At 42.7% G+C, this 26,619-nt stretch overlaps 1 protein-coding gene across 1 annotated transcript in view; it reads right to left on the bottom strand.

Moving 5' to 3' along the window:
* Positions 1-1,381: 1,381 nt before the first annotated feature.
* The window catches only part of lmbr1l (limb development membrane protein 1-like), a 29,162-nt gene continuing 3,924 nt past the window's right edge, over positions 1,382-26,619 (bottom strand). Inside the window, exons 2-17 of the mRNA XM_036533429.1 lie at positions 20,961-21,045; positions 15,825-15,858; positions 13,643-13,782; positions 12,800-12,903; positions 12,544-12,667; positions 12,093-12,161; positions 11,926-11,990; positions 11,657-11,729; positions 10,618-10,701; positions 10,440-10,516; positions 10,252-10,329; positions 9,907-9,980; positions 9,422-9,512; positions 9,228-9,294; positions 8,601-8,762; positions 1,382-3,685 (exon numbers count right to left, since the gene is read on the bottom strand). Coding sequence (XP_036389322.1) covers positions 3,600-3,685; positions 8,601-8,762; positions 9,228-9,294; positions 9,422-9,512; positions 9,907-9,980; positions 10,252-10,329; positions 10,440-10,516; positions 10,618-10,701; positions 11,657-11,729; positions 11,926-11,990; positions 12,093-12,161; positions 12,544-12,667; positions 12,800-12,903; positions 13,643-13,782; positions 15,825-15,858; positions 20,961-21,045 — 1,413 coding nt within the window. The 3' untranslated portion in view covers positions 1,382-3,599. The remainder of the gene's footprint in view (positions 3,686-8,600; positions 8,763-9,227; positions 9,295-9,421; positions 9,513-9,906; positions 9,981-10,251; positions 10,330-10,439; positions 10,517-10,617; positions 10,702-11,656; positions 11,730-11,925; positions 11,991-12,092; positions 12,162-12,543; positions 12,668-12,799; positions 12,904-13,642; positions 13,783-15,824; positions 15,859-20,960; positions 21,046-26,619) is intronic.

Here is a 26,619-nt window from a genome sequence, read left to right as displayed (position 1 = left end):
CAAGGAAAAATGTTTTAGCTTCTCAAATATTTTGAAGGGTAAGTACAGGCCAATTCCATGATCATCTAGAATAATAAGGGTAAGCTGTTACTATTTATAAAACTGACAAAAAATGTCCATGTTCATAAATACAGTGCAAGCTCAAAGTTTTAAATGTATACAAACACTAAAGCCAATTTGAAATGGATTCATTCATGCGTTGTGCTGACCAATAGGCCCAACACAACGCAACGCAGTGTTTGAAAAAACACATTTATTCGTTTATCCCATGCTGACTCAGATCAATATTTTCAACTGATTATAAAAATGCTTTTTTACATAATCAGATGTATATTCTGATAGAGCTCTGCTGTGGTTGAATATAAATCCATAAACTTATATGCAAGGGTGTGAGTGCAAGTGTGCTGACCACGCTGAGGGTTGGGAGGAGGGGGAGCCTTTGATATGTCGTGTTTCGGGAGTGTTTGAGCTTACTCCCTGCCGGCTGAGGAAAGCAAACACAAAATAAACCAGCGACAGGAAAGCAAAGCGAGACAAAAGAAATCAAATTCATTCAATTAAAACATCCAACAAAGCAAAACAAGAAAAGAAGAGGAAAACACAAACACAATCAAGGAGGAGGAATTGGAGGCCAGGTTTCTTCTCAGGCCTCCAGCACAGGAAATGAACAAGAGGCAGAGAGAAAGAGAACGGGGGCGGGGGCGAAAAACTGACCAATTTTTTTTTGGTTTCTCTGACAGGGGCATCTGAGCAAGAGGCAGGGGGAAATGTGGGTTCTGCTTGCTGACAGATGGAGATGAAACACCCCCCCATTGATTAAAGCAGAGGGATAAAGGGTGGAGAGGGACATTGGTGAGAGACATACGGACAGACATGCACATTCACACAAATGCCTCTGAGCAGAGACGGTGACACGCTCACAGGAAGTCCTCCAACAGTCTCACGCAGATTGACACACGGCGTAACGGAGGCGTGTGCACACACCCTGATCCACTGAGAGATCCGAGACATTCCCAGTGGCGTAGTCAGAGACCCACACTGCTGCAAAACAATCACACGCATGCATGCACACTCCCCACATCCTGAAAGCAGATATGAGTTTTTTCCCCCATAGGTATATGTAGATTCATACACACACGCGCGCACAAACAAAACGACACACACACACACATACGCACACCCTCTTTCTAGATTCAGAAAGATCTGTGATATTTCCATATGGATAGACAGATTCACACATGCATACACACACATCAAAAGTACAGCAGACATAATATATAGGAAAGCAACTGAAAAATACATTTATTATCTGGTTTTCTTTGTTCATAAAAACAACATTTTTATCTCAGTAAATCATACACAAAAAAAGAACAATCAGAAATTTCACAAATCCACATCTCACCGCAGAGCTTTTGAAGAAAATAAAAAAGTGATAAAGATATTCAAAAACTTCAGTGGTTTCAAAGCTGAGGAAATTTTCACAGAGAGTTCACTTTATAAAAATCTCAGTCCCAATCACTACATTCATAGAGCAACAACGTGCCGAAGTTAAACTGAATGGACAACACCCACACCAGATTTCAGGGAACAGCATTTAAACAAAGAAACAAAGATGATATGAAATCTCCTTGATTTTAAATTCCCAATCCAGCTTGTTCCAACTGCACCGTGACTTCACCTTTACATGGTATCCCAGAGGCAGGCTGGAATGTGGTAAAATAGATTCACTCAGTAAAGGGATTGGCCTGGAGGTTAATGCAGACTTTAGGCAAATGGAGAAGGGGTAGACGCTACTCAGAAAGACATTCATTTGGGGGCTAAAACAACTATGATGTCAGAATGATCACTGGGAACACACAACCGTGGGTGTTCAATGTTGTTATTGTTATTGTTCAATGTAATAACTGTTGAGACGTACATTAAATATCTACTGTGAAACACTACAGCTCGGCTCCTGCACAGCCTAGGAGTTTGACTGATCATTTGCTCTTTGGCCAAACTTTAAATGAACTAAATGCAAAGAATTTAGTGGTTTAATATAAACATTTCTTTTTGACATATTTGCCAGTTGCAACTGCTTAACCAGTCATGTCCAAGACCTCCCTGAGCAAAAAAAAAAATCTGTCACTGAAGTTCACTTTGAGACTTGTTAAAAAGTGTTCCCATTTGTTTCTAGCGTAGAATTTCACATTTCTTTTTTTTTCATCTGAGCTAGCAAGAATCAGTGAAGTCTGAGCACACACAACAGCCACCAACATCCGCACAACACGGCTAAACTGTTAACCAAATTTTTATAACCAAACTGAATTGAATACACTAAATATGAGAACAGCTGTAGGGAACAGAACAAAAGACATGCATTTATCATATTCCACTTCACATAACTATATCCTTATCCTATCCACACCAAGCGTGACCTTCCCCATATAAAAGTATTGCACTTAGTTTACCCACACACACGCGTGTACACCCATACACACTCACATGCACACACACACCAGTGTAAACGCTTCACTCTTTCACTAGGTCTTACAGTTGCTGGCCACCGATAAATATTTGATTACAGGTATTCTGTACTGTGAACACATTAAAACAAGAGCTAGCTTTTCCCACTCTCTGAACACATAAAACAGATGAAATCCTATCAATGGCACAAATACTGACATTTATGATATATGCGGTAATGCCAGACGCATTGCACTGTATTCCTTGATTCTCTTCCCTTGTCTCTTTCAACTGTGTGTAAGATACAGACGACTTCAGCTAACACTTCCTTCCCTCATTTCAAAATGGCTAACACCTCTCCCTCCTTCTCCTTCTAATTAGGTCATGACTGCACTGGGCATTAAAGACACAACAAAAAAAGGAAACAACACTTCGAAAAGATGAAAAAGGTTAACAGGAGTGATTGCGGCAACAGAAATAGTGCTGTAGCCAGGGGGAAGGCGTGGGGGTAACGAAGGGGGGTGGGGGGGTTGGGGCGGGGAGCTTTCCATAGACAAGAAGTGCCCAGTGTTAAAACTTCCTGCCAAAGCAAGAATAGACTCCAGCCAGTGGAAGGAAAGGGAAATTATGTCACAGTCATGACGTCATGTTCCAAAAAGATCTACAAACTTGGGTTTGGACAGGTGTCAACTCCCCCATCCACTCAAGGCATTATTAATTTCCCATAAGGCACTGGTGTAGGTAATGGGGTGAAAGGTCGGAAAACTCTGAGAATGAATACAGCAATACTCTATTTTCTTGCTTAACTATGCATTATTGTCCATTTGGCAAAGGATCTTGACACCCGCCTCCATAAACAAGGAAATGAACACACTTGGTCCCAAAGGTAAACCTGGGCTGGTCAGGTCCCAAACTCCCTCCAATCACTTCAGCTGATACTGTACAGTAGCCAAATTTCACATTTCCTCAGGTCAACAGCATGATGCCTTCCTCCATTCTCTTCTGTTCCTCCATTTTCACAGCTTGTGCTCACATAGGCTCATGGACACCCCACACAAGGTGCCTCTGGTCCAGTGGGAAGCTTACAAAAAGTTTTCAGGAGGTTCCAAGTCTTCTGCAGTCCTGAGGCACAAACGTGAGGGAGCAGCAACATGTCACTGGATCTTCGAGAGCCCGTTGGCCAGGAGCAGCTTAAAGGGGATTGTAGAGCGGCACACAGACAGTGGCAGCTTGTGGAGACCTGTGAGGACAAAATTCAAAACAGTTCATAGAGAAGCAGCAGCAACAATTGCGATGAAAAAGTTAATCAACCTAGTCCCAGAGAGAAACATACAAAAGCAAAAGGAGCTTGGGTGGGGAGGGGTGGGTGGAGGTTAAAGGTCCAGAGATACTCTATGCGTTTTGGAGCAGAGATACCATCACATCAGCAAGGACAGGGGTCTCTGTGGCTGCTTGGCATGCTCGTGGCTCAGCCGCCTTGTTTGTATTGGGCGGAGGGGCACTGGGTGTGTGTTTTGGAGGGGCTCAATAGCTGGACCTGCAGTCCCCTAGGGGCCCTCACTCCCCCTCTGTCCCCCCCACCATCACTTTCCTGAGAGAATTGTGCTCTTTCTATCTGAGGAAAGGGACCAACCCACAGGGAAACAGGGACTGTTCTGGGAACACCTACTGCCGGGTTTGCCTGAGTGTGCACGCGCACACACACACATGCACATACACACACACACGTGCACGCAAACTGAGAGCCAGCAGCACACTCCTTCTCTTGAACTCATTCAAACCGCACAAAACGCCCAAAGACAAAGAGGAAAAATTATTTTTTTACACATGCAGAAAATATAGTCAAGGAAACATTCACCAGGTTTGCCATATGTACATCGGCCATGAACAAGGCAATAATTTTCATCATGAATCTTTCGTAAATGTCACTGGTGGAATGCAGTCAGTCAGTAGTAAATGTAAAAAATAAACATGGTTAATATCACGAGCCACAGAAACAATAACGTAACCCAGTTCTTATGACAGTCATACTGTCTTCATCAGTACACTGACAGTCATACTGTCAGCCATCAGTACATCTTCAGGACTAAATAAATCTTGCCATTAAGTCACCAGTTAATACCACTGAGCAAGTCTGACCGGACACAGGGAGAGATTCAAAGACATTTGATAGTGCCCTGATTAAGACCGCCTGCTACACACGTTTTCAAAAAGCTGGTAGCGGTATCAGAACCAGTTTTAATTCGGCAGGTAGTGACTGCATCTGCTCTCATCTGATTGCCACACCAACTCGTTTATGGACGTCATTAATAGCTGTTGCTCCCTAACTTCATCAATATCACTAACGACATCAATACAAATGATTTCCTACACATTTACACTTTTCTGCATCTTTATAAAGCCTCTTCTTTTGAGAGGGGGATAAGAACAGATACTATTATGTATGATCACTTCTAGGGCTGGGCGGTATGGCGTAAAATTTATATCACGGTATAATCTGAAGCACGGACGGTAATGGTATATATCACGGTACATTCATTTTTCTTACAATTTCAATATAAATGCTTCTGAAGGGGTAAAGCACTGGTATGGCAATTGCATGGCAGCTATTACTGTACTCTTAACTGTATTACTAGGACATATTTCACATAGTACAGAGGTATTTTAAGAACATTTATTGTGCAAAACTGCTATAATAAATAGAAAAAATACAAAACCTTTTCTAAAGTAGCTTCCATCTCTGAAAAACACTTTTTCATGAAATGCAGTAAAATCAAGCTGCACAAAGTGAAAATAAGAACTGACTCAGGGATTAAAGTTCTCCGTCACTATGATGGATTTCCGTCAATTGGATTCCAGAGAGGCCATGTATGAGATCAGTGTAAATCCGAAGGGGAAAATAAAGGGGGGGGGGGGGGGGGGGGGGGTGCAAAAATATGGGTTTTTTTTATTTTTGATTAATCGTTTTTTAAAATCCGTCTGATTTGATATCGATCTGTAAAATTTGAAGATCGATCTTTTAGGCTAATATGCATTTTTCCCGGTTTTCTAGGTTCATTTCTGCAATGTTTAAACATAGCCAGAGAATTAAATAGACGGGCTCTGACATAGCCTAACTGTCGTATTAAAGGCAAATACTAGCCCCCCGTTAGATTTCGCTCTCTCGTTTAACTTCGAATGTTTAATGACCTGCGAACGAGGAGAAGCTTATTGTGGCAGTGTCGGGTTTCCCCATACTCTACAATTTGTCTCTTCATACGTACAGAGATATAAATAAAAAAAAATGATCCATGGAGAAGGGTGTCCGAAATCGTGGAGATGCCTGGTATACATATTCATATATATGTGCACTGCAGTCACAGCTTTTTAGCTTTAACTTTAATAAAGTGCACAGCCACTACCTAGCTACCTAACTAGCTAGCTAGCTAAACTGAACCGCAACATTTGTTCACGAATGCAATGTAATTTCGCGCAATTCAAGAGAAACGCAGTTGTTCATGTTCGTTTGCTAGGTAGCTAGCTAGCTAGTTGTTCATATTGGGCTAGAAAACGTTCACTATTGCAGAGTTGCTACTGGCAGTCAGCTACACTTTGTCAGTCATTGTAGCTACCTTACAAACCAGCTTTCCCTGAGCTAACTAATGCAAACACATTGCTGCTTCATGCATTAATGATGCAGGTTGGTTTTGTTATTAAGGAACTATTACCATGTATTCCTCAAATAAAAAGATTTTGGTATACAGCCATGCGTCGCTTAACGTCCACGATATGTTCTGTGAAATAGGACGTTATGTGATTTGGATATTGTGCAAACACCAAACTATATACTTAGCAAACCTATATGGAATAGGCACGAGATTGGATGCTGCTGGTTATAAGTCAAAGCATACAGTTATACAGCAAACTTTTTAATTGTAAGTATGCAAAGTTCACATTAAAACAACGATAGAAAGTATAGTACAGTACGTACATAAGACATTAGCATAGGCGTTTATTATGACTATCAAGACATGTATTATATGGTATACTATATACTGTACGATTATATGCCTGGCAGCGCAATCACTTTATTTCCATGAGACATGAGATACACATGTTGCGTGCGGGAAGCGTTGCCTTCACTACATCCAGTTACGTCCGTTACGTCCCGTTCTGCGATCAGGATTTTAAAAACTTTATTATAACCTTATGGGACTACGGACATATATGTGAATGGACGTTGTCCGAATGGACGTTAAGCGGCGCATGACTGTACAAGCCTTTGGCCTTTTCTTTAGTGGTTTTCACAATTTGTTTCCAGTGACTCTGCATTTGTAAATTTGTGTTACCTTTAGAGCTTTTTAAACATCTCTCCAAATATGGAAAGCTGCGATATAGTATTTCATATCTTATTCCTATCGAATCAATATCGAATCGAATAGGGGCATCTGTGCCAATACCCAGCCCTGGGGGCGTTATGGGACTTAGGAGTCGCGCTAGCCCCATGGTGTACTGAAGTAGGCTAATCAATTAATCACGTCTCGGCAGACGCGTGCACATTCAGCTTTAGTCTACACACAAGCTGACGTTAGAGTAACACCAAAATATACATTTATAAACGTGACAAAATACCCCAAAACTCCAAAATTACGAGTCTTAATGTCCAGCAAGCAATATAAATAGTTCAAATACGAATAAAGTTAATCAAGATTGCAATCAAAGTTTGTGACGAAAAAGGAGCAAGAAGCCGTGGTTCAAAAAGGAGCAACCTGCAATCTCACCACTCCGACGAGAAAAAAGCAATCCTTTTGCAACCACCCACATCTTCCGATCGAGACTAATCCACAAGGAAAGTTTATTTCAGCAGCTAAGAATCTTGAGCATGAACGCCATGTTCACCTGCATGCGCACACTTATTTCCCCTCATCCCTAGCACTTGGCCTGTGAGGCGTCGTATCCGTCTTCATTACAGTGGCTGCCACTAACGACTATTTTTCTATTGATTAATCTATTGACTATTTTACCGAATAGTCGATTAATCTAAACGATTAATCTTCCAAAGAGTGCTGATATAGAGTATAACAGCACTGGGACGTTTTACTATTATGTACCATTTCGCTTTACAGATGTTCTGATGCAATCATTGATTACACCAATGCAAACTTAATTTGTATTTACCGACAGCACAAATGTGGATACGTTTCCATGTATGATAAAAAAGAACCTAGCTAGCCTGCAGTTGGGTATGATAAACAATAGCTAGCTAGCAAGCCTACCGTATATCTAGCCCGTCCATGTATGCTAAAAAGTAGCTCGCTAGCCTGCTGTTGGGTATGAAAGAAAGTAGCTAGCTAGCTAGCCTTTTTGTGTATGATAAAAAGCAAGTAGCTAGCTAGCTCATTAACCTGCAGTCAAGAAACTGTTCACGTGTAAATGTAATCCTGAAGGTACTATTTTTGTCGGCAGAGCCGAATAAACAACAAAAAAACATAATTTGTTGTTTCAAATTATCGTTAGGCTACTTGATAAACAGCCTTGTTTGTAGAACTGTTGTATAGAAGCAATATCATAGATAACATTTGAATAATCGTGATCAATATAATTAAAGGTGTAAGTTAGTTAAGCAATATCATTCGAGGTAGTGCTGTTATACTGTAGGCTATATCAGCATGACAATCACAGCCGTGCTGATATTACAGTATAACAGCACTCCCTCTCGTGATATTGCTTAACTAACTTGCAGGACAGTGTGCCTCCAGGAGCAGGATTGAGAAACACTGCTTTAACATAACAAAGCAATGTGTTTATGGTGTCTCTCCACCTTGCGTGAATCAGTCTGTAGTCAGAGGGGCCATAAGACAGGATGGGTTTTGGTGTTATGAGCCAGCTGAGAGTGATCAAAGGTGAAACTGAAGTACCCACATCAGAGACATGCCCACTCATACTCCACTAACACCTGAGAGCCCCTTAACTATCATATCATATCATCATAACTATCATATCACCCCCCCCCGGCACCCCCACAGGCACAAAATAAATAAGCAGATATATACATACATATTTATACCCTCATCTATCTCTCACTCCCGCTCTCACACACAAGAGCTTGTGTGTACACACAGGAACACGTGCACACACACACACACTCTGCACGACTGCTGAGGCACAGAACTGACCGAATGCGCGCATGAGCTCTCTCTGCACAGCCCAGGTGACCTTGTTGATGAGGCAGGCCGATGTCAGCCCAGCGAAAATGATGTTGTACAGGAACACAATGTAGAAGTTGCCTAGCCAGTTGTACCGTCCGAAGTCTCCCAGCAGATCAAACCGTGTGATCCCTAACAGAACGAGAGAGAGACAGAGAAATAATGACACAGCGCCACAGCCACAATCTCTGGTCAGGCAGTAAAGGGTCTCGGTCTGCCCTCCTGTGGCTAGAAGTGGTACTTAGTCCTGATGGGGTAGTGAGACTTCATGATGCCTTTAATGGTTGTAGCTACCATATGTTTTCAAATCACTTTTATGAACCAGTCAACAGAGTATGCTATTCAAAACTAGCAAAACACTGACTGCCCAGGTTAGTGTGTCAAACACAGCACATGACAGCTACACTGAGTTTGGGACTAATGAAACCTCATGCTCACATCACTGCTGTACTGCCCTCTAGGAACTCCTGTGGCCAAAAGTGGTATTACAGTCCACCAAGGTACTTCATCTAATTCCTTCACAGCCTTTTCTTTTAAGCCATCCTACATGCCCGCTTGCCAACACACTGACATCGTCAGATGTCCAAGCAGACCTACCCAGGGTACGGGAGAAGACGGGGAGTGCCGAGCTTAGGACCAGCAGAGAGACGCAGTTTCCAATGATCTGAGTGACAGAACGGGAGGGTCAGCTTCAGGATCTGTCAGGACCACTTATCTTTCAGACAGACATATTAACAGCAAGAAAGATCCCAAGCTGGCGCAGGGGTTACCTTGTAGACAGGAAAACGTACCTGCGTCAGAGTAGTGTCCTGGGTACGGGGCAGGAGCCCTGAGAAAAAACGCGAACTGTAGAAACCCACCACAGACGACACCATCAGATAGCTGCCGCACTGAGTTAAGGACCAAAGACACAATACTGCAACGCAGGTACAGCTCTATACACACGGGTGCCCTGATGTGCTGCTGCTGGTACAGCAAGACACATGCCAGTCAGGTTTCTGAATACAGAGCGGGTATCTGTGTGGCGATCTGGGAGCTGCATAAACAGATTTTTCAGTGGACACAAGGTATCTGAAGGTAAACCTTCCCACATACGTCCACACATGCACACGTACATGCGGATGCACATGTGCCCTACACACAAATGCACGCACACAAACACACATGTACACACATATGCGCACACTCACATTCACACACACACACACACACACACACACACACACACACACACACACACACACACACACAGTCCCCAGTGTGTGTGAAAGGATACAGGATGAGAACGACCTGCACTGCTGCACCCAGAGAGCCAAACATAGAGAAGGAGGCTGTGCCCAGGTGGGGATCCTGCAGGACATGGTTGAGGTGTTGGGGGGGGTTGTTAGGCAACAAAGGAAAAATGTTACTCAACTTCACTCAATCAGTCTGTTCGGGGCAGACAGCAGTGTGCTGTAACCACTAGGCTGCTGGGCTTGTAACCTGAGAGTTGCGGGTTTGCTAAATTATTCCACAACTACTTCTGTGAATATCCATATATAGCCACTAAAATGCTTTAAACCTTATCCAAGCTGCCTGGCACAGAGCAACTGTAAACAAGAGCACGAAATGGTGGCCTCACCTCCATCCCTCTGGGCATGGCAGTTTCATCAAAGAGCAGCTCCAGCACATGGAAACAGACCATCAGCACAGACACCACCTGGACAAAGGCGACAGGAGGAGGAATGTCAGTGCAAAGATGAGGTCTGTAAAACCGCTGACTACGCTGGGGAGCAGAGTGCACTCATTTCAGCAGGAAGTCCTCCTCACCGTTAGAGCCAGCAGCAGGAGCATGGCCAGCGGGTAGCCAAGGTTGCGCTGCCATGGCGACGCCCTCCTCCTCATCTCTAAGAGGAAGAGAGGGAAATACATTAATAAACCTCCAGTTACACTCAGCTTCCATGTTTATCGTACTGTGATGCCCCTTAGCGCACGTCCCAGCCCATACCCAGAGCGATGCGCCGGGCCTGCACCCTGAGAAACTGCCTCTTCACAGCCTCCACGTTCAAGTTGATCCAACAGGAGGCTCCCTCTGGAGAGAGAGAGAGAGAAACACAAATTAGAAAGTTAGAGACAAATACTTTAAATATTTTGATTTACACCTCCTCACATTTCAGCAATGGAAGGATGAAGACAAATTACAAATTGTGCTGGGAGAGAGACTGTGAAGGACAGGCTTCACCACCTCTGCCTTGAACCTAATTGTTAATCACTTGTTAATTGTGTGAACCTGTTTTGATTTGTAGAGGGACCAGCCTATTGGGTAATGAGCAACACCTAAATAATTGAAGCCTGATTAAATACAGGTGTGGCTAGGGCGCAAGGGAAGGCTTGTTTTGTCTCTGCTGTCAGTGTAGGCTGGTTTCTTCATCTTTGGTTTGTTTGGATTTTAAAATAAATTGTTTTTTTTAACCTTTTGTTTTGGCTTGTTTATGAGATGTGTTGGCCAGCTTCTCTACAGCACCTTTCGCAGCACAATACATTATATTACATTATTGGCATTTAGTCCAGAGTGACTTACATAGGTTACAGTTTTTTACAATGTTATCCATTAACACAGCTGGATATTTACTGAAGCAATTCTGGGTTAAGGACCCCAGTTGGGAATCGAACTGGCAACCTTTCAGTTACAAGTCCTGCTCCTTAACTACTATGCTACACTGCTGCCAATAGTACAACAATACTTATCCGAGTGCCACAGCATGACAGACAAAATGGGCAGGAAGCATCTGCCCAGTTACTGTGTAAATATAAATAAATATATCTAAGTATGTGTGTATATTTTTCATTTAATTGTCATGCATATTTATGAGGAAACTGCTTTGGCAATACTGTACATCTGTGTGGTCACACCAATAAAGCTTATCTGAATTTGAAGAACATTCAAAAAAACATTTCGCAGTTCGCAGTTCACAATCTATGCCATCCCCAATCTCGCCCCCCACAAACCCGAATCCTTCCCTGCCTCCCTGAGCCGCTTCACTCACTGGTCAGTTTTCTGGAAAGAGAAGCCTCCTCAAACAGTGCACAGCTGACTGTCTCCTCCACGTTTTCCAAAAGCTGAGAGAGAGAGGACAAAGAGAGAGTGAGAGAAGAAAGGAAGAGGGATACAGGGAAAGAGAGAGGGAGGGGGCAGAGGAAGGTCTACGCAGATATAAAACCATTGTGATTTTTGACCACCAAATGCCCTGATGATTTTTGACCACCAAACGTTACCATGCCCTCTTCCAGAGGTGATGTCGGAGGTGACACTCACCCGAGGCTTGACCAGAAGACTCCCTGTAATGCTGAACATGCGCAGGAGTCCGAAGGGTGTGCACACTGCAGGCGGGGAGACACAGGAAGATGGCAGGTGCCATTAAACAACGTGGATAAAGAGATAACCTCTACAAGCCGATTTACTGGGACAGAAAGTATACTCACGCAAGAGCAGCAGGACTCCAAACAGTGAAATGCAGGAGTATAGATAGGGCAGGTAGTACTCCCACATGTCTGAGAGACAGAGAGAGAGCCAGTTAGCTGGTTCGGCTCATCACAAACGGTGCATTCTGCAGGGACTGTGCCATTTTGGTCAAGAACGGATGCATCAGCTCTGTTATTAAGCACTGAAAAAAATGCCTAAAGAACCTTGGAGGACCTTTGCAAGTCACCATGTCAAGACAGAGAGACTGAGACTACAGGTACAGACAGAGTACAGTCCCCCAGAGCTGCATTGCTGGAAAGGGTCTGGTTTAAAAGGGAAAGAAACAGAAGCAGAGGAGAGCAGTCCAAGAAGGATAAGGATGGCTTACATATACATATACATTTACAGAGAGATGCGTACACTCCACAGAGAGAGGGAGATGGAGCTTGGCACTCAGGCGAGCCAACTCACCATACAGGCTCTCCTGAGCAGTGCTGTGGTGGAGGAGGGCTGATGCAACCCACACAATACCCAGCACCAGCAGGGTGAGGAGCAGCAGGACCACCGCGGTCTCATACACACGGCCCATTACGCCCTGCAGGTATCACATGATGCCAGTCACAAATCAAGTGCATAGAGCAAGACGCACATACAGACACAAAAAAAACAGAGAAGGGGATGGGCTAAACTGTACCGGAACAAAAACACGTAGAAAACGGGACAGTACCTTTTTGGAACCGACAAAGCCCTCAGACTCAGTGAAGAAGTACGCGAATGGCATGAGGAAAAATAGCGAGAGGTTGGAGAAGAGGAAGACCAGATTCCACAGCCCTGAGGAGAGAAGGACAAATGAAAATATTCTTTAAGTCCCACACCGAATTCTGTCCCATAGGCAAGCGTCTATATGGTATTTGCGAGGAAGATGAAGAACCCATTAGAACACATCCATTAGACCCTGTTGCTACTGCACTCAGGTACTGCAAACTTTTTCACATTCATGCATCTCAGAAAGAGATGATTACAGTCCATCTGTTAGACCTGCCCTGAATTCAGTAAATCACAAAGCTTGCCTCAAACTTTCCAGATTTCTTCATTTGGCTTAATTTACTCATATTCACAGCATATAGTGGTGCTCTAAGGTCCAGGGGGTGTTTCTCAGCTGGAGAACTGCTAAGGTGGACGTGTTAACTGCCACACATGGTTTGGATTCTACACAAAATAAAGATGAGCGAAGCCACTGCACTCAGTGGCAGAAGAGCAGATACTCACTACCCATCGCCAGTGCTATTAATGCCGCATGAATACCAATGTGGCCTTGAATCGTTTAACATTGCCTGTTGATCAAGTCCGGCTGGCTTCCAGTTAATTCGCCCACGTCATTTGCAGGCATGTGTTATGTTGCCCAGCTCAAAATGCACGGGTGGCACACATGTGCAACAACTCTGAAGTCTGTGGGTACATGTGTGTGAGAGATGGGTACGTGTATATGGTTGTCTGTAAGATGGGTGTTTGTGTGTGAATGCATGCAAGGGTGTGTTGCAAGATGGGTGGTGGAAGGAAAGGGCAGTACCATGGATGAGGGACCCGTTGAGCCACTGCATGTAGTAGCTGTGTGGGAAGGAGAGCAGCACCTCATTGGACAGGATGGACAGTGGGAGCAGGAGGACCGCCCCCACGGAGACGGACAGAGTGAAGGTGCAGAGCCACAGTCTAGAGAGAGAGACAGAGGGAGAGAAGGAGGAGAGAGGAGAGAGGGTGTTACAGAGAACACAGGCATGCCTCACACTACATCATCTCAACAGACTGCCTCATAAATACGACTGGTGACAACCATGTGATTAACCTAGTATGCATGGACCACAGGGAGGAGTACTGCCTGTCACCCGTTTGTTACTTTCATAACAAGAGACACATTCCACTAGGGCTGTCCCGAATACCACTTTTTGGGCTCCGGAGCTTCGGTAGTAATCAACAGCGAATATTCAAAGCTTCAGCTGGGGGGGGGGGGTGCTGAGCTTGACTTGGGAAGGTGCAACACGTGTCTTTCGGTTTAATTAAAGGCATTAATTTTTAAGGATTCTGTTATTCTACAGTATTGTTGTTGTTTGTACAGTCACACGCCGCTTAATGTCCATTTGGATAACGTCCGTTCATATATACATGCGTAGTCCCATAAGGTTATAATAAAGTTTAAAAATCCCGATCGCAGAACGGGACGTAGTGGACTTAACCGGACGTAGTGAAGGCAACACTCCCTGCGCGCAACACGTGTATCTCATGTCTCATGGAAATAAAGTGACTGGGCTGCCAGGCGTATAATGGTACAGTACATAGTATACCATATACTGTATATAGTATGGTGTTCGCACAACATCCAAATCACATAACATTCTATTTAACAGAACGTGTCGTGGACATTAAGCGATGCATGGCTGTATTGTTATTTGTTAATAAAAAACATTTTCCAAAAGCTTTGGTGTGCTTTATGCATGTTTGTGATCCCAAGGGGTTTGGTTGAACGAGGTCCTATCTATGCACTTTTTGTGACATAATAACAGCTTGTGACAATTTTTCTTATCATGGACAAATTATACACTTACATAAATGCTCATAATAGGCTCCGAAACTGAGACAATGCCTGACAAAGCGCTGTGAAACAGAAGCGCAGAAGCGCAAACAGCATACTAGCTCCAACAAATTTAAGACTTGAGATTTTTATTTATAATATTTGTATTTATTTATAATTTCTTTATTGTCATTTCTCAGTACTCGCATACATTGAAACGAAATTTGTCCTTGCATTTAACCCATCAGATACACTGTTCGCCGTCACTGCTTACGGAGCCGCGGTACTTAAAAATGGTCTCACGCCCCTCCGGAAGTAAAGAGAAGCATGGCATCGCTGCAGCTAGCATTCTTCCAGGGTGACAAACTTAGCTAGGGGTCGGTCGAAACAATTAGACCCTCCGTTCGAGTCCCAAAGCACGAGCTTGGCGTTTGCCGACTACTTTTTATTTCCCATCACCGTGACGTTCACTGCTGTGAGCGAGAGGGGTATCAAGCGCCTAAGCTGAGATGGTATATATTTCTACATTTTAACAGCGCAATTAAAAAGTATAAATATAGTACAAGAATGTGCTGACAAAATGTATTGTGGAGTTTGCCTTTATTGATAGCCTAAATTTAGCAAAAAAAAAAAAACAAAAAACAAATATCTGAATCTCAAAATTGAAAGCCAAATGCCTATGCAACGAACAAATATCCGAATAGTCGAATATTCGGGTCCAGCCCTATATTCCATACGCTGATAACATGGGTTTTGATTGCTCAGCCTCTGCTGTAGATACATTATCTCAGTTTAAGGCACGGTTGTCACTGGACGTGCCCATTGACACCATGCCAGCTGGAGGAGGACTCCAGCGTGGAGGGACAAAGGGCGGAAGAGCCCAGACACAGGTCAGGGAGATAGCGTGACAGACACAAACATCCACAGCGGGGCATGCCTTTTGTTAGAACAGCTCATTTACAAGCTCATACATACACTTATACTGTAAACACACATACAACATGCACAGTCATTCACACACACAGAAGTGCATGCACATTCATGCAAACACACTGACACAAACACATACTGTATAAACAGACAGATAATACACACATGCGCGTGTGTATGTCACTGACACAAGGCATGCTGGAGGAAGAAGGAAACAAATTGTGGAGACCTTATGTGTAACTAACTATTCACTTACACAATCCTGTTGACAGTGGCATCTTCACTGTCATCTGAAAAAGCAACAAATACACAAGACACATTAGACATGTACAGCCAGTAGCAGCCCACAGACAGCTGCCTTTCTTAGCATGGCCAGTGTCTGAGCCTTAAAACAATTTCCATCAGTGGAATACTTATATTTAAAAATTCAAAACATCAAACAACACACATCTGACAAAATAATTCTCTTATTTTTTACCTGAGGTTATACTGAATTGGCCCCATGCACCCATTCAAATCGTTATATTGTAGGGCTGTTTTGAGCATGCTTATTTTAAATTTGCATACGGTACTGTATTCAGTAATTTCTAATAACTTGCAAGGTGATCTGGTAAAAAGCATTGGTTGAATAATTAAACAAGGACTGATGATTATCAAGACACAAAATCTGTACATTGCTACACAAAATGCAACAAACCACAGACATATTCACAAATGGTACGAACTATGAGTGGCCTCATGGTGGCAGCACTGAGCCCATGAGGTTGCTAAAACCAATGCTTGAGACATTACATTACATAACATTACATACATTTAGCAGATGCTCTTATTCAGAGCGACTTCCAGCACAATAGAACAGAAGTGTATCCATTCAAGTTAAATGAGCAACGGTGTCGGACCAGGCTAACAACACTCATAGAGCAGTGAGTGTGAGCATAACACCACGTCAACTTGTGCAACCTGACTAGGCAATGGAAGCCGAGTACACTAGAACACAGATCCCAAAATACATCACAATACTACAAATAAACATCAATCCTAGAGGTAGCAGGTGTTAGGGGGTGGGGATTGACGTGGAAACGGACATGCAGTCTGAAGAGGTGGGTCTTCAGTGTGCGTCGGAAGATGGCCAGCAATTCCGCTGTCCTAACCTCCGTGGGGAGTTCATTCCACCACTGAGAGACCAGTACAGACAGGTATCATGTCTGAGAGGAATGACCCCATTGGGACCGGACAGTCAGTTGCCCCTTAGATGCAGAACATAGCAATCTTGATGGAACACAGGGTTTGAAGACCAGTTGTAGGTAAGAGGGGGCGGTCCCATTCACTGTCCTGTATGCCAGTGCCAAGGTTTTGAACTTCATGCAAGCTGAAGTGAAGTGAGGAGGGGAATAATTTGACTACCTTTAGGGAGGTTGTAGACAAGTCTTGCAGCTGCATTCTGGATTAGTTGTAGGGGTTTGAGGCAGACAAGAAGCTTTCCAATAGAGGGAAGAATTAAGTCTGGCTGCAGGGTGGAGTTGGAGCTGGTGGGTTCTGGATGTGTACTTCTAGCGACAGACTGTTTTGTGTACAAGCCTAAACATCATCACTGTGCCCAGACCAGCTAGCAGTTCCTGACCCCTAAGCCTAGCCAGGTATACTTGAGAGGGAGAAGCATGTTTATGTGGACTGCAAGTTTCTTAACAGAAATGAAAGGCTTTTACAGAAGAGAGAAAGAGTGGAGTATAACAGGGGACAAGAAAGCTGAACAAAGAGGAGAAATAGGCAGTCTGCAAGTTTTTAGGGGTTGGGATAATGTGCCACACTTAAAGAGAGTGAAAATGCCCATTTAAAGATCTTTACTTTAGTTAAGTTCCAAAATGTACACCACACATAAATACCTGTTCAAGACAGGATGCACGGGGATTATCCAGATGCAAATTTAAAGAGCTGGGCGCCAGATGTGGCCGTGAGGGTTAGAAAATGAGACAGAAAAATACAAAAACAAGAACAACAAAAGAATGGGTGATGAGCAGAGGAGGCCGTTTCACTCGCTGTTATTAATCAGAGAAATGAACACCATCACACAGATAAGTCTGCTGTCAATGTTCCTCCACTTACAGCAACTAAGAAGATTCACCACAAACACTCAGAAGGGGACAGCTATAATACAATCCAGATTATGTAGACTGGCATCCAAAGGCCAAAAAACAAGTCAGATAAAGTTATGCCAAACTGCAACACCACAATAATGTGAAACTGTTTCCCCTTGAAGAATACCTGCAAGTAGAGCCCAACCGATATAGGATTTTTAAGACCGATACCAATTTCAGTATTTGAGAATTTAAAAATCTTATAATGATATATCTGCCGATATTCTTTTTTTTCCAGAAACACGACATAAACAAAGATTTTCCCTCACATTTGTTGTGTGTAGTTATTTAAAAGTCCTCAAGATGACATGACATAATACAGTTTAAAAATAAACTTGTTTTATTGTCATAAATAGTATTTTGAACAAAAGTACAACAAAATATATTAAAGTTTTGATAAATAAGAGTCAAATGTATAAAAATACAAAAAAGTTTTAAAAAATCATGCCATCTTCAACTATTCAGTAAACTGATACAGTGACCTAGAGTAAACGCTGCTGTTGAATGCATCTAATACTACATGACTGTCTGCAACGAGGACTTGCGACTTTGGGATTTCACACACGTTTGATAGAAAAGCTAGATAACTTTGTCTGGCTACCAAGCCATGTTAGATACGTGATCAGCTCACGTTTATTTACGTGTCCCCTCTGGTTTAACCCTTTCGCACAGAACTTATTTTTTATGCTAGCATGCGTGTTACCTTACATGGTTCGTTATGTTTTCCTTAGCATTATTAAGCTTCTCATAGTTTTCAGTTAGCATTTACTATATTTTTAAATCGCCGTTTCCTCAAAGCTAAAAATAGCTAGAATTTCTTCAATCTAGTGTTCTAATCGCACCAGATTTAGCATACGCGCTAAACAGCTAATCACACCGGTGTGACCGTACACACGAAAGGGTTAATAATTTCCAATGCACCGGCTGTAACTACAGACATGTGAGTCGCAGATATATTTACCATTGCTTCATTTAGGCAGAATAAGTTACACGCTATAATTTAACCGCTCATTAACGTCAGCGGTCTTCCACTGATAAACATGGCATTAGCAGTGGACAGTGTTATAAGCTGCTGTAAGCGATTTTGCCAGAGAATTTTTAGAAGTGGCGAGGGAGAAATGACAGGACCATTATTTGTTTACTCGCTAGAACTGCCACGCTGTTTCATAAATAAATTTATAATCAAGTTTGGCAATAGCTTAGCCTACACCACTCAACTACCATAACGTTAAACGTAATGTTGATGTTTGACTGACGGTACCGACTTTCACCTTACTGCAGCAAAACCAGGCATGGCTGACAGGAACATTGTCAGGCTTATTTAGGCTAAGAGGAGAACTGATGGGGGATATTTATTATTATTTAAGTATATTTCATGTGACAATTATCAATTTACCATGAACACAGATGATCTCCGTCGTGGGCTACTCGACTCTGCTTGGGTGAGCAGATTGTTGTGATTTGTGGCGCTCCAACCGTGGACTTGCAGTGTGCTCTCTGGTGGACAAACTACGCAACAACAACACTCATAACATGGTTGAAAGATCCATCTTATGTTCCTCCGTTTCTTTTTTAATTGTCATTTATTGGCCGTTATAAACGCCGATACCGATATATCTGCAATTAGCTTATATCGGCCGATAATATCGGACTCCACCTGCAAGAACAACGCTCCTTCAAGCTGCTGCAGCTGGTTATAACCATGTCCATTAATTCTACTTGTTACATTAGTCTGTGTATGATATGCTTTTTGTTGCTGTTTTTTTAACACAATTTTTCAATCCCTCAGTAAATATATTCTAAGGAATAAAGGCATGCATTCTGTATATCAGGGATTATATGCGATTTATAATTGACATAAAGATAATTCACACCTCATTCACCGAGATTTATTGGGCATACAGGGAGGTGGAACACTGCAAATGAAGAGAAGTGGGGCAGTCAAGAAAAGGCTTGAATTTCACAAGGCCCTTCCGTGTTCATGGCATGTTTTTACTGGACTAAAAAAAGGGGGAACAGGTACTTGGAAATGGATGTTTAGGACACATTAAGGTGGTTAGAATTCCAAGATATATATTGTATTAAATTATATACATAAAAACTATGCCGCATCATAGATTTCATGTGCCAAGTGAGACAGAAAATGGCAGGCGTGCCTGTGGCTGTCTGGCTATAGCAGGGCTTTAGGCAGTGAACTGTGTAACCACCAAATAGAGGTAAAAATATCTCACAGGAGCATTCCTAACAGCTCCCATCCTCAGCGTCAGCCAGGGGGTTACATAATAGGCTTAGGGGAGGGTGGGGGCGTTTTAGTTACAGTGTCCAGTGTCAGAGACGTCAGGTGACACACGTGCACATGCATGCACCGCGAATAAATCCATACATGTGACAGACATACAAATCAGTAACAAATACAAATGTTGTGTACTGGGTGCAGCCAGTAAGCAACATGCCCGAAACATATACATTTAACACTTGCAAACAGGGCAGTTCTGATGGGTGTAACTGCAAAACCACACACAAGCTTCTGATATGCCAGAAGCCCCACAGCCTCTGTAAACAAAATGCTTTCTTGTTCCTCGCCAAACCAGACAGTAATTTCTTTAGCATGCATCATGCCCCAGGATGTAGTTGGACAAGTACTGTGACAGCTGCTCAACTTTCAGAATTCAGTAATTCAGACCTTCCTAATGTACTACAGTATTCAGGCCCCATACGAATCCAGAAAGAGATTAACAATAAATCCAGGCAGAAACACACAAGCGTGCCAAAAACACTGTTCCGTGAAATGCACGTTTTTAAACACACAGAATTGAGAGGTGCAGATGTACAATCACACAAATATACCAAGGTAGCCAACTGGTCTCAACAAATTCTTGTTTTTATTTTAACCAGCAGCATACTACTCTGGGGCCCTCTCGTGCCAAACAAAACTAAGACCAAGAGGGCCTGGCGTTGGTTAGAACGTGGACAGGAGGAAAAGCAGACTGCTGTTGAAAATGGTATCAGTTTTTTACGACCGGTTTTGTTAAGTTTTATTGAGATCAGCCTGAGCCTGTTTCAAGTGGCTGTAGTGTGAAGAGAGTATATGAGTTTCAACCTTCCCTTCACAATAATATGTCTGACAACTAGGATCAGTTCTTCTCAGCGGCTGGTACTCAGAACTAGGCACAGTACTCTAATGTAGTCAGACAAAGGTGCTGTGCAGTGGTAATATAACACCCTTTAATTTTCATTCAGTACTTTAGTACACTTACCAGAGACAAACTCTGCACTCTTCTTGAAGTGAGTGATGATGAGGTAGGAGAGAATGTACAGGCAGATGAAAAGTAGGACACAGATCTGTGAAGGAAAAAAAGACAAATATGTTAGAAAGATCCCTCACTTAGTACTGCATCAGTACTGCATTCACTGACACTTCTTTTCCCGCCTAAAGAAGTAGTGTTTCGTCAAGTGTATGGAGGGGGAAATGGAATTTGAGAATTGTAATAATCAATCTTAGTAGTTACAGTATAGTCAAATATCAAAGTATCTGATTGACCGTTTTGACTAAAAGCGCATCGTGAAGTATCCCAGAGACTGATCAGCTGTGGAAAAACTTGAAGAGATGTAAATGTCCCCACAAGTTATGGCAGATCCACCCATCAACTCAGGGCTTCAAAATCTGCCAAATCATTGTGAGTAATTTGCTTGGACACCTTGTTCAAATGCAAAACAGCAGTGTCTCACCTAGGATGTTAACCCATGACCATTGTGGTTTTAAGCCTTGTTTCCAACCTATTGATGCATCACTGTGTCCCAGAACTATTCAAGTGTTGTCACCATGAAGCAATGATTTCAACCCAGAAAGAGAACGGCATGTACTAGCCAGTAAGGAGATTATCACAATTCAGTCTCGTGTTTTTGACCGCTGTGTGACCTGAGTGCTGTTGTCTGCGAGACGGGACAGCAGTGGTGGTGGTGATGGGGGTGACCTTAAGACTGGATTGATGAACACACTGTACAGACAAGGGAAGGAGGGGTGTAGGCGCAGTATGAGGGAGAACAGATAGTGAGGGGAACAACAGATAACTGACAGACAGCTCCTAAAACAAAGCTGGCGGTGACAGTTATTTTATGAACAGATTCAATGCCTGCACTATGAATTCCATACCACAGGTGATGGCGGGGGGGGGGGGGGGGTGTACCACAATTACTGGTAGTGTAGAAATTGCTTAGAATTGCAACAGAAACCTAAACAAGCTGTATGATTTCAGGGTAGGGAGGGTGGGGCATGTGGTCTGGGAAACACCATTCACTGTACTAGAATGCAAGAAAAATCAATTTGTGTTGGAGTCCTGTCTCATTATCCTGTCCCCTTGTTCCAAATGGAGTGAAGTTTGAAATTAGTTCCTGCATCAGCAGAAGTTCAAAGTCAGTCTGCACAACCAGTTAGTCATTATCAAATTTCAGAGTGATTAGAATGGCTATCTGCATGATAATGATAAGATGACATAATACAGAATTGACCCACAAAGTACACATGAAGTTTTTATGATAGGGAACACGCAACCAACCAATCCCACTCCTATTTTGTAACTATCTCAGTAAACTAATACCCCTTTTTCACTGTAGAACTGGAACCATTCTGCAGTGTTTCCCACACATAGACTTTACTCGGGTGGGGCACCCAGGTATATTAACAGCCGCCAAAGTATATTTGGCAACCCATTTCAGCATTTTTTTATTTTTTTATCCGTCAGAGAACGACGCCATCCGTGATCGATTATTTTCTACTGCTCTGCGCTGACCTATCCGAGTGTAACCAACGATTTTACAGTGTGACATACTGGAGCATGGGCAGCACGACATATAAACATTGAATTGGACAAACTGGAGAAGCTTATACTATGTGTGTCAGGCTTTTCGGAGTTGTATGACACCACTTCGAAGTGGTATCACGACCTCGCTTAAAAAAAAACGATGCATGGCGCAAAGTTAGCATTGAGATAGGGCTACCAGGTTTGTAGATTCGGCTGTAATAATTTATAGTTATTGGCTACGTACCCAGCATACTCAGAAGCTTGCTGCGTCCCTGGTTATTAGTTACCTAGCTAGCTGCTAGCTAGCTGTTCTGTCAAGGTGCTGAATCCAAATGTGAGTTTATTGTATTAAGGTTACACAGCTACAAAAAAACTCGATATCTAGCTAGTGTATTAGTATCCCTGTAAGCACACATACATCTCTGAGACGTCTATGCGATGTATGCCAATAGATCTGGAAGAGGTATTTAAAAGAGCGTTTGCTCATCTGGAAGACGTCTCTGAGTCATCAAATTTGAATGTCTATGGTTTAACAACAAATCACAGGTAAATTTTGGATGTTTGGATGTTTTACTTTTACCTTTAATGTTTTAAACATTAAAGATTCCGAGACAGCAACGTTTCGTGAACCCACATTCTACGGGCTCTTTTCCTCCTTCGGCGAACTATCAGAGCAATTGCCAGGGCTTTTTTCTGTTGTTTGCTGAAATACATGTTCAGCAAAGTTGCTGAGATAGTAAGTACTTGAGCTTCTGTCTTTGCCTTATTTCTCCCACTCTCTACTTTTTAAAATAGCGCTGATTACATATCTAGGATGCTTGTCATGTGGAGGACTGAGTGGCACGTCAAGCCTATGCTGAGCGTTGCGTTGACGCCCCAATGCTAGTCATGTTTCTGTGCTGGCAGGTAATGCTGGCCCTTTCTGCCAGCTATCACCAAAAGTATATTTCAGACCTGTGGGAAACACTGGTCTGGCTCAACATATCCCTTCACCACTCCAGACCTGGAACAAATCTGTCTCATTTAGGTCAGGTTTCAACATTTTCTATTATCATTTTGCACCACAGACCTGTGTCAGACTTATGAGATTTTGCAGTTCTGACTCATGATTATCCAGCCTGCTAGTGTTACCAGTGCTGGCCTACTTATACGGAAGCTATAGGCAGGGCTGGCGTGCTCCATAACAATGTTTCTTCCAATGGTTTCAGCACTGTAACTGCAGGAAGTAAAAATGAAGCAGAGATTAGCAGGACTGTATCTGCACAATCACAATAAACAGCTAGCAGTGGGTTGATTTAATCTGAAGTATATTTTTGGGGGCAAGTCTCAACCTCAAACCGTACAGTCAAAGTCCACATCAATCACCTTGATCCACACTGAAACACATCAGGGGTATAACTGCTTTTTGAAGCTTTCCAACAGCATTCTTAAGTCTATATTCATGAACTTTTACAAATTAAGCTAATTTAGAATTTCAACAAAATGGAAGTTATTACAGAACGTAGAGTGAGTCACTGAATCTTAGTCCCCTTGTAGTAGTTTTCCCTATAGAAGGAGTCTCCCTACAGAAGGCAACAGAAAAATAACAGCACAAAAACAGAAAAACAGCACACATCCTCTGCTCAGAGCCAGAAAGAAGAGGGGGGGGGGCAGGAAAGTGGAATTTACCTCCTGCTGTTAACATAACTCCACAAAACAATAGATCTGAGAGAACCCTACCCCCCAGCAAAAGAAACTCAGGCGACCTAGGACTGTAGCTTCCTGCGAATGCAGGTAAACATGGTGCTGTCAGTGTCCCAAGAACCAGCTCCACATAAGCGGTGTTATTCTTCAGCATGCCAACAAAACCTTTTTTTAAGCCTTGCGCTTCCATAATATGCATCATGTTTCACAGCAGTCATTATTTCATCGTACAGACCTATCCCTTGTTGATCTTGTCCATCGTTTCCCTTATACAGCTTTTATATTTTAAAAAGAAGCTACAATACTCCCCTTTACAATACCTTTAACAATACCAATAATAATAATGGTCAGAATAAACCGGTAGGCATGCCTAAGTGCTAACCCATTTCCACAACATTTTTTGATAATGAGACAAGGGGAGAAAATGACACATGTGCCTTTACGTTTCATCATTTAGCTTGCCCTTACAAAGATGGGCTACAAAGATGTCCTTACAAAGTGACATTCAGACCTGAGTCAGCCCTTTACACAGCAGTGTGTACATATGTAAATTTATTCGATGCAGAAGTGCAGTAAGTGCTCAATTTCGGAAAGAGAGGGTATGAGGAAAGCTCTTTCCCAGTTTAGTGTGGACTACAACAGCATACCCTGCCTATAAGCCGACCGTCTCTAGGCTGAAAATGGCTTGGTGAAAAAGAGCCGGCTATGAACTTGCTCCAGTCTAGGTTTCTTGTTCTCATGTTGAATGTTATGCAACCATTGATATAAATGTAGCTAGGGTGACCATACGTCCTTTTTCCCGGACACATCCTCGTCTAGAGACGCATGTTTTAGGTCCCAAAACGAGCACATGTCCGGGAAAAAGAGGACGTACGGTCACCCTAGTAGTTGTTCTGTCCAATTGCCAAATCCAAACGTGAGTTTATAGTATTAACGTTACACAGCTACAAAAAACTCGATAGCTAGCTAGTGTATTAATATCCCTATAAGCACGCATACATCTCCGACTGAGACATCTATGTGATGTATGCCGATAGATCTGGAAGAGGTATTTAAAAGGCGCTTGTTCATCTGGAAGACGTTTCTGAGTCATCAGATTTGAATGTCTACAGTTTAACAACAAATTACGGGTAAAAGTTAAACATCTGAAACAAAACATTAAAGATCCCGAGACAGCAACATTTCGTGAACCCACGTTCTATGGACTCTTTTCCTCCTTCGGCAAACTATCAGAGCAATTGCCAGGGCTTTTTCTGTTTGCTGAAATACACGTTCAGCAAAGTTGTTGAGATAGTAAGTACCTGAGCTTCTGTCTTTGCCTTATTTCTCCCACTCTCTACTTTTTAAAATAGCACTTCCGTGATTACATATCTAGGATACTTGTCATGTGGAGGACTGAGCGGCACGTCAAGCCTATGCTGAGCATTGTGTTGACGCCCCAACGCTAGTCATGTGTAAGCACTTTATTTGTTCTTTGACTTTGGTAGTAGCTTCGAATTCTATGAAAGAAAGTGGCAACTGTGCTGCGTTGGTACCTACCAGAGCCATGTAGAGAGATACATAGATCTCTCTACATGGCTCTGGTAGCTACAAGACTCAAGAGCATATTCAGCACATGTAATTTGACCATTGCACAACATGCAGCAAAGTTGTCCTGACTAAATATAAGAAAGATTAAGTGCCATCTTTGTACACACTAAAGAGTGTTTTACTCTTAATTTTTTTTACTTTGCCTTACTCTTCTCATGTGGGTAGATGGAGGGGAGGGTTGGGGGGTTGGATCTGTGATATATATTATGTGAAGTTAATAGAAATATTCAATAAATCAAAATATTGTGTTAAAGGTCACACGTATTTGTTGTTTGTCACATGTAGTAGACCATTTTTATGCCGGCAGGTAATGCCAGCCCTTTCCGGCTACCACCACAAGTATATTTCAGACCTGTGGGAAACACTGAAATGTGTATCTAAATAACTTTTCAGGAAATTAATAATCACTTCGGTCGACTAATATCCTTGAGAAAATTGTTTACTGCAACCACAATTCACTTCATTTTGCAGTGTAAAAAGCTGAATAATTATCTGCCACCAATTCCCATTTAATAATAAGATAAGAGATTGGCTAGTAACACTGTAAGCTACTATAGCTACTATAGCCCCAAAGACCACAGAGGTCAAAGAGGAAGGGGTTGGATGGAGACAGGAACATGAACAGACAGCCGGAGCACCAATTCTGGCAGAATAAATGGGGCATAGGGGCATTGGGTCTGCAGGTCTACCTTGGTTGGCTAAGGAGTTGTGCATCGTGTGACGACTGAGGGTTTAAATGGGGTTTAAATTCCATAGGCCTGGCTCTTGCAGAAGGGAGAAAGCTCAGCCGGCTAATATCCCAAACAATGAAGGGCCATTTTGTGCTGTCGCCAATGCAAGG

The sequence above is a fragment of the Megalops cyprinoides genome, chromosome 7, assembly GCF_013368585.1.
Source record: "Megalops cyprinoides isolate fMegCyp1 chromosome 7, fMegCyp1.pri, whole genome shotgun sequence".
In the NCBI taxonomy this organism is placed as follows: domain Eukaryota; kingdom Metazoa; phylum Chordata; class Actinopteri; order Elopiformes; family Megalopidae; genus Megalops; species Megalops cyprinoides.
Note: the sequence above shows the minus strand (reverse complement) of the source record. Positions and strands in the feature narration are given on the sequence as shown.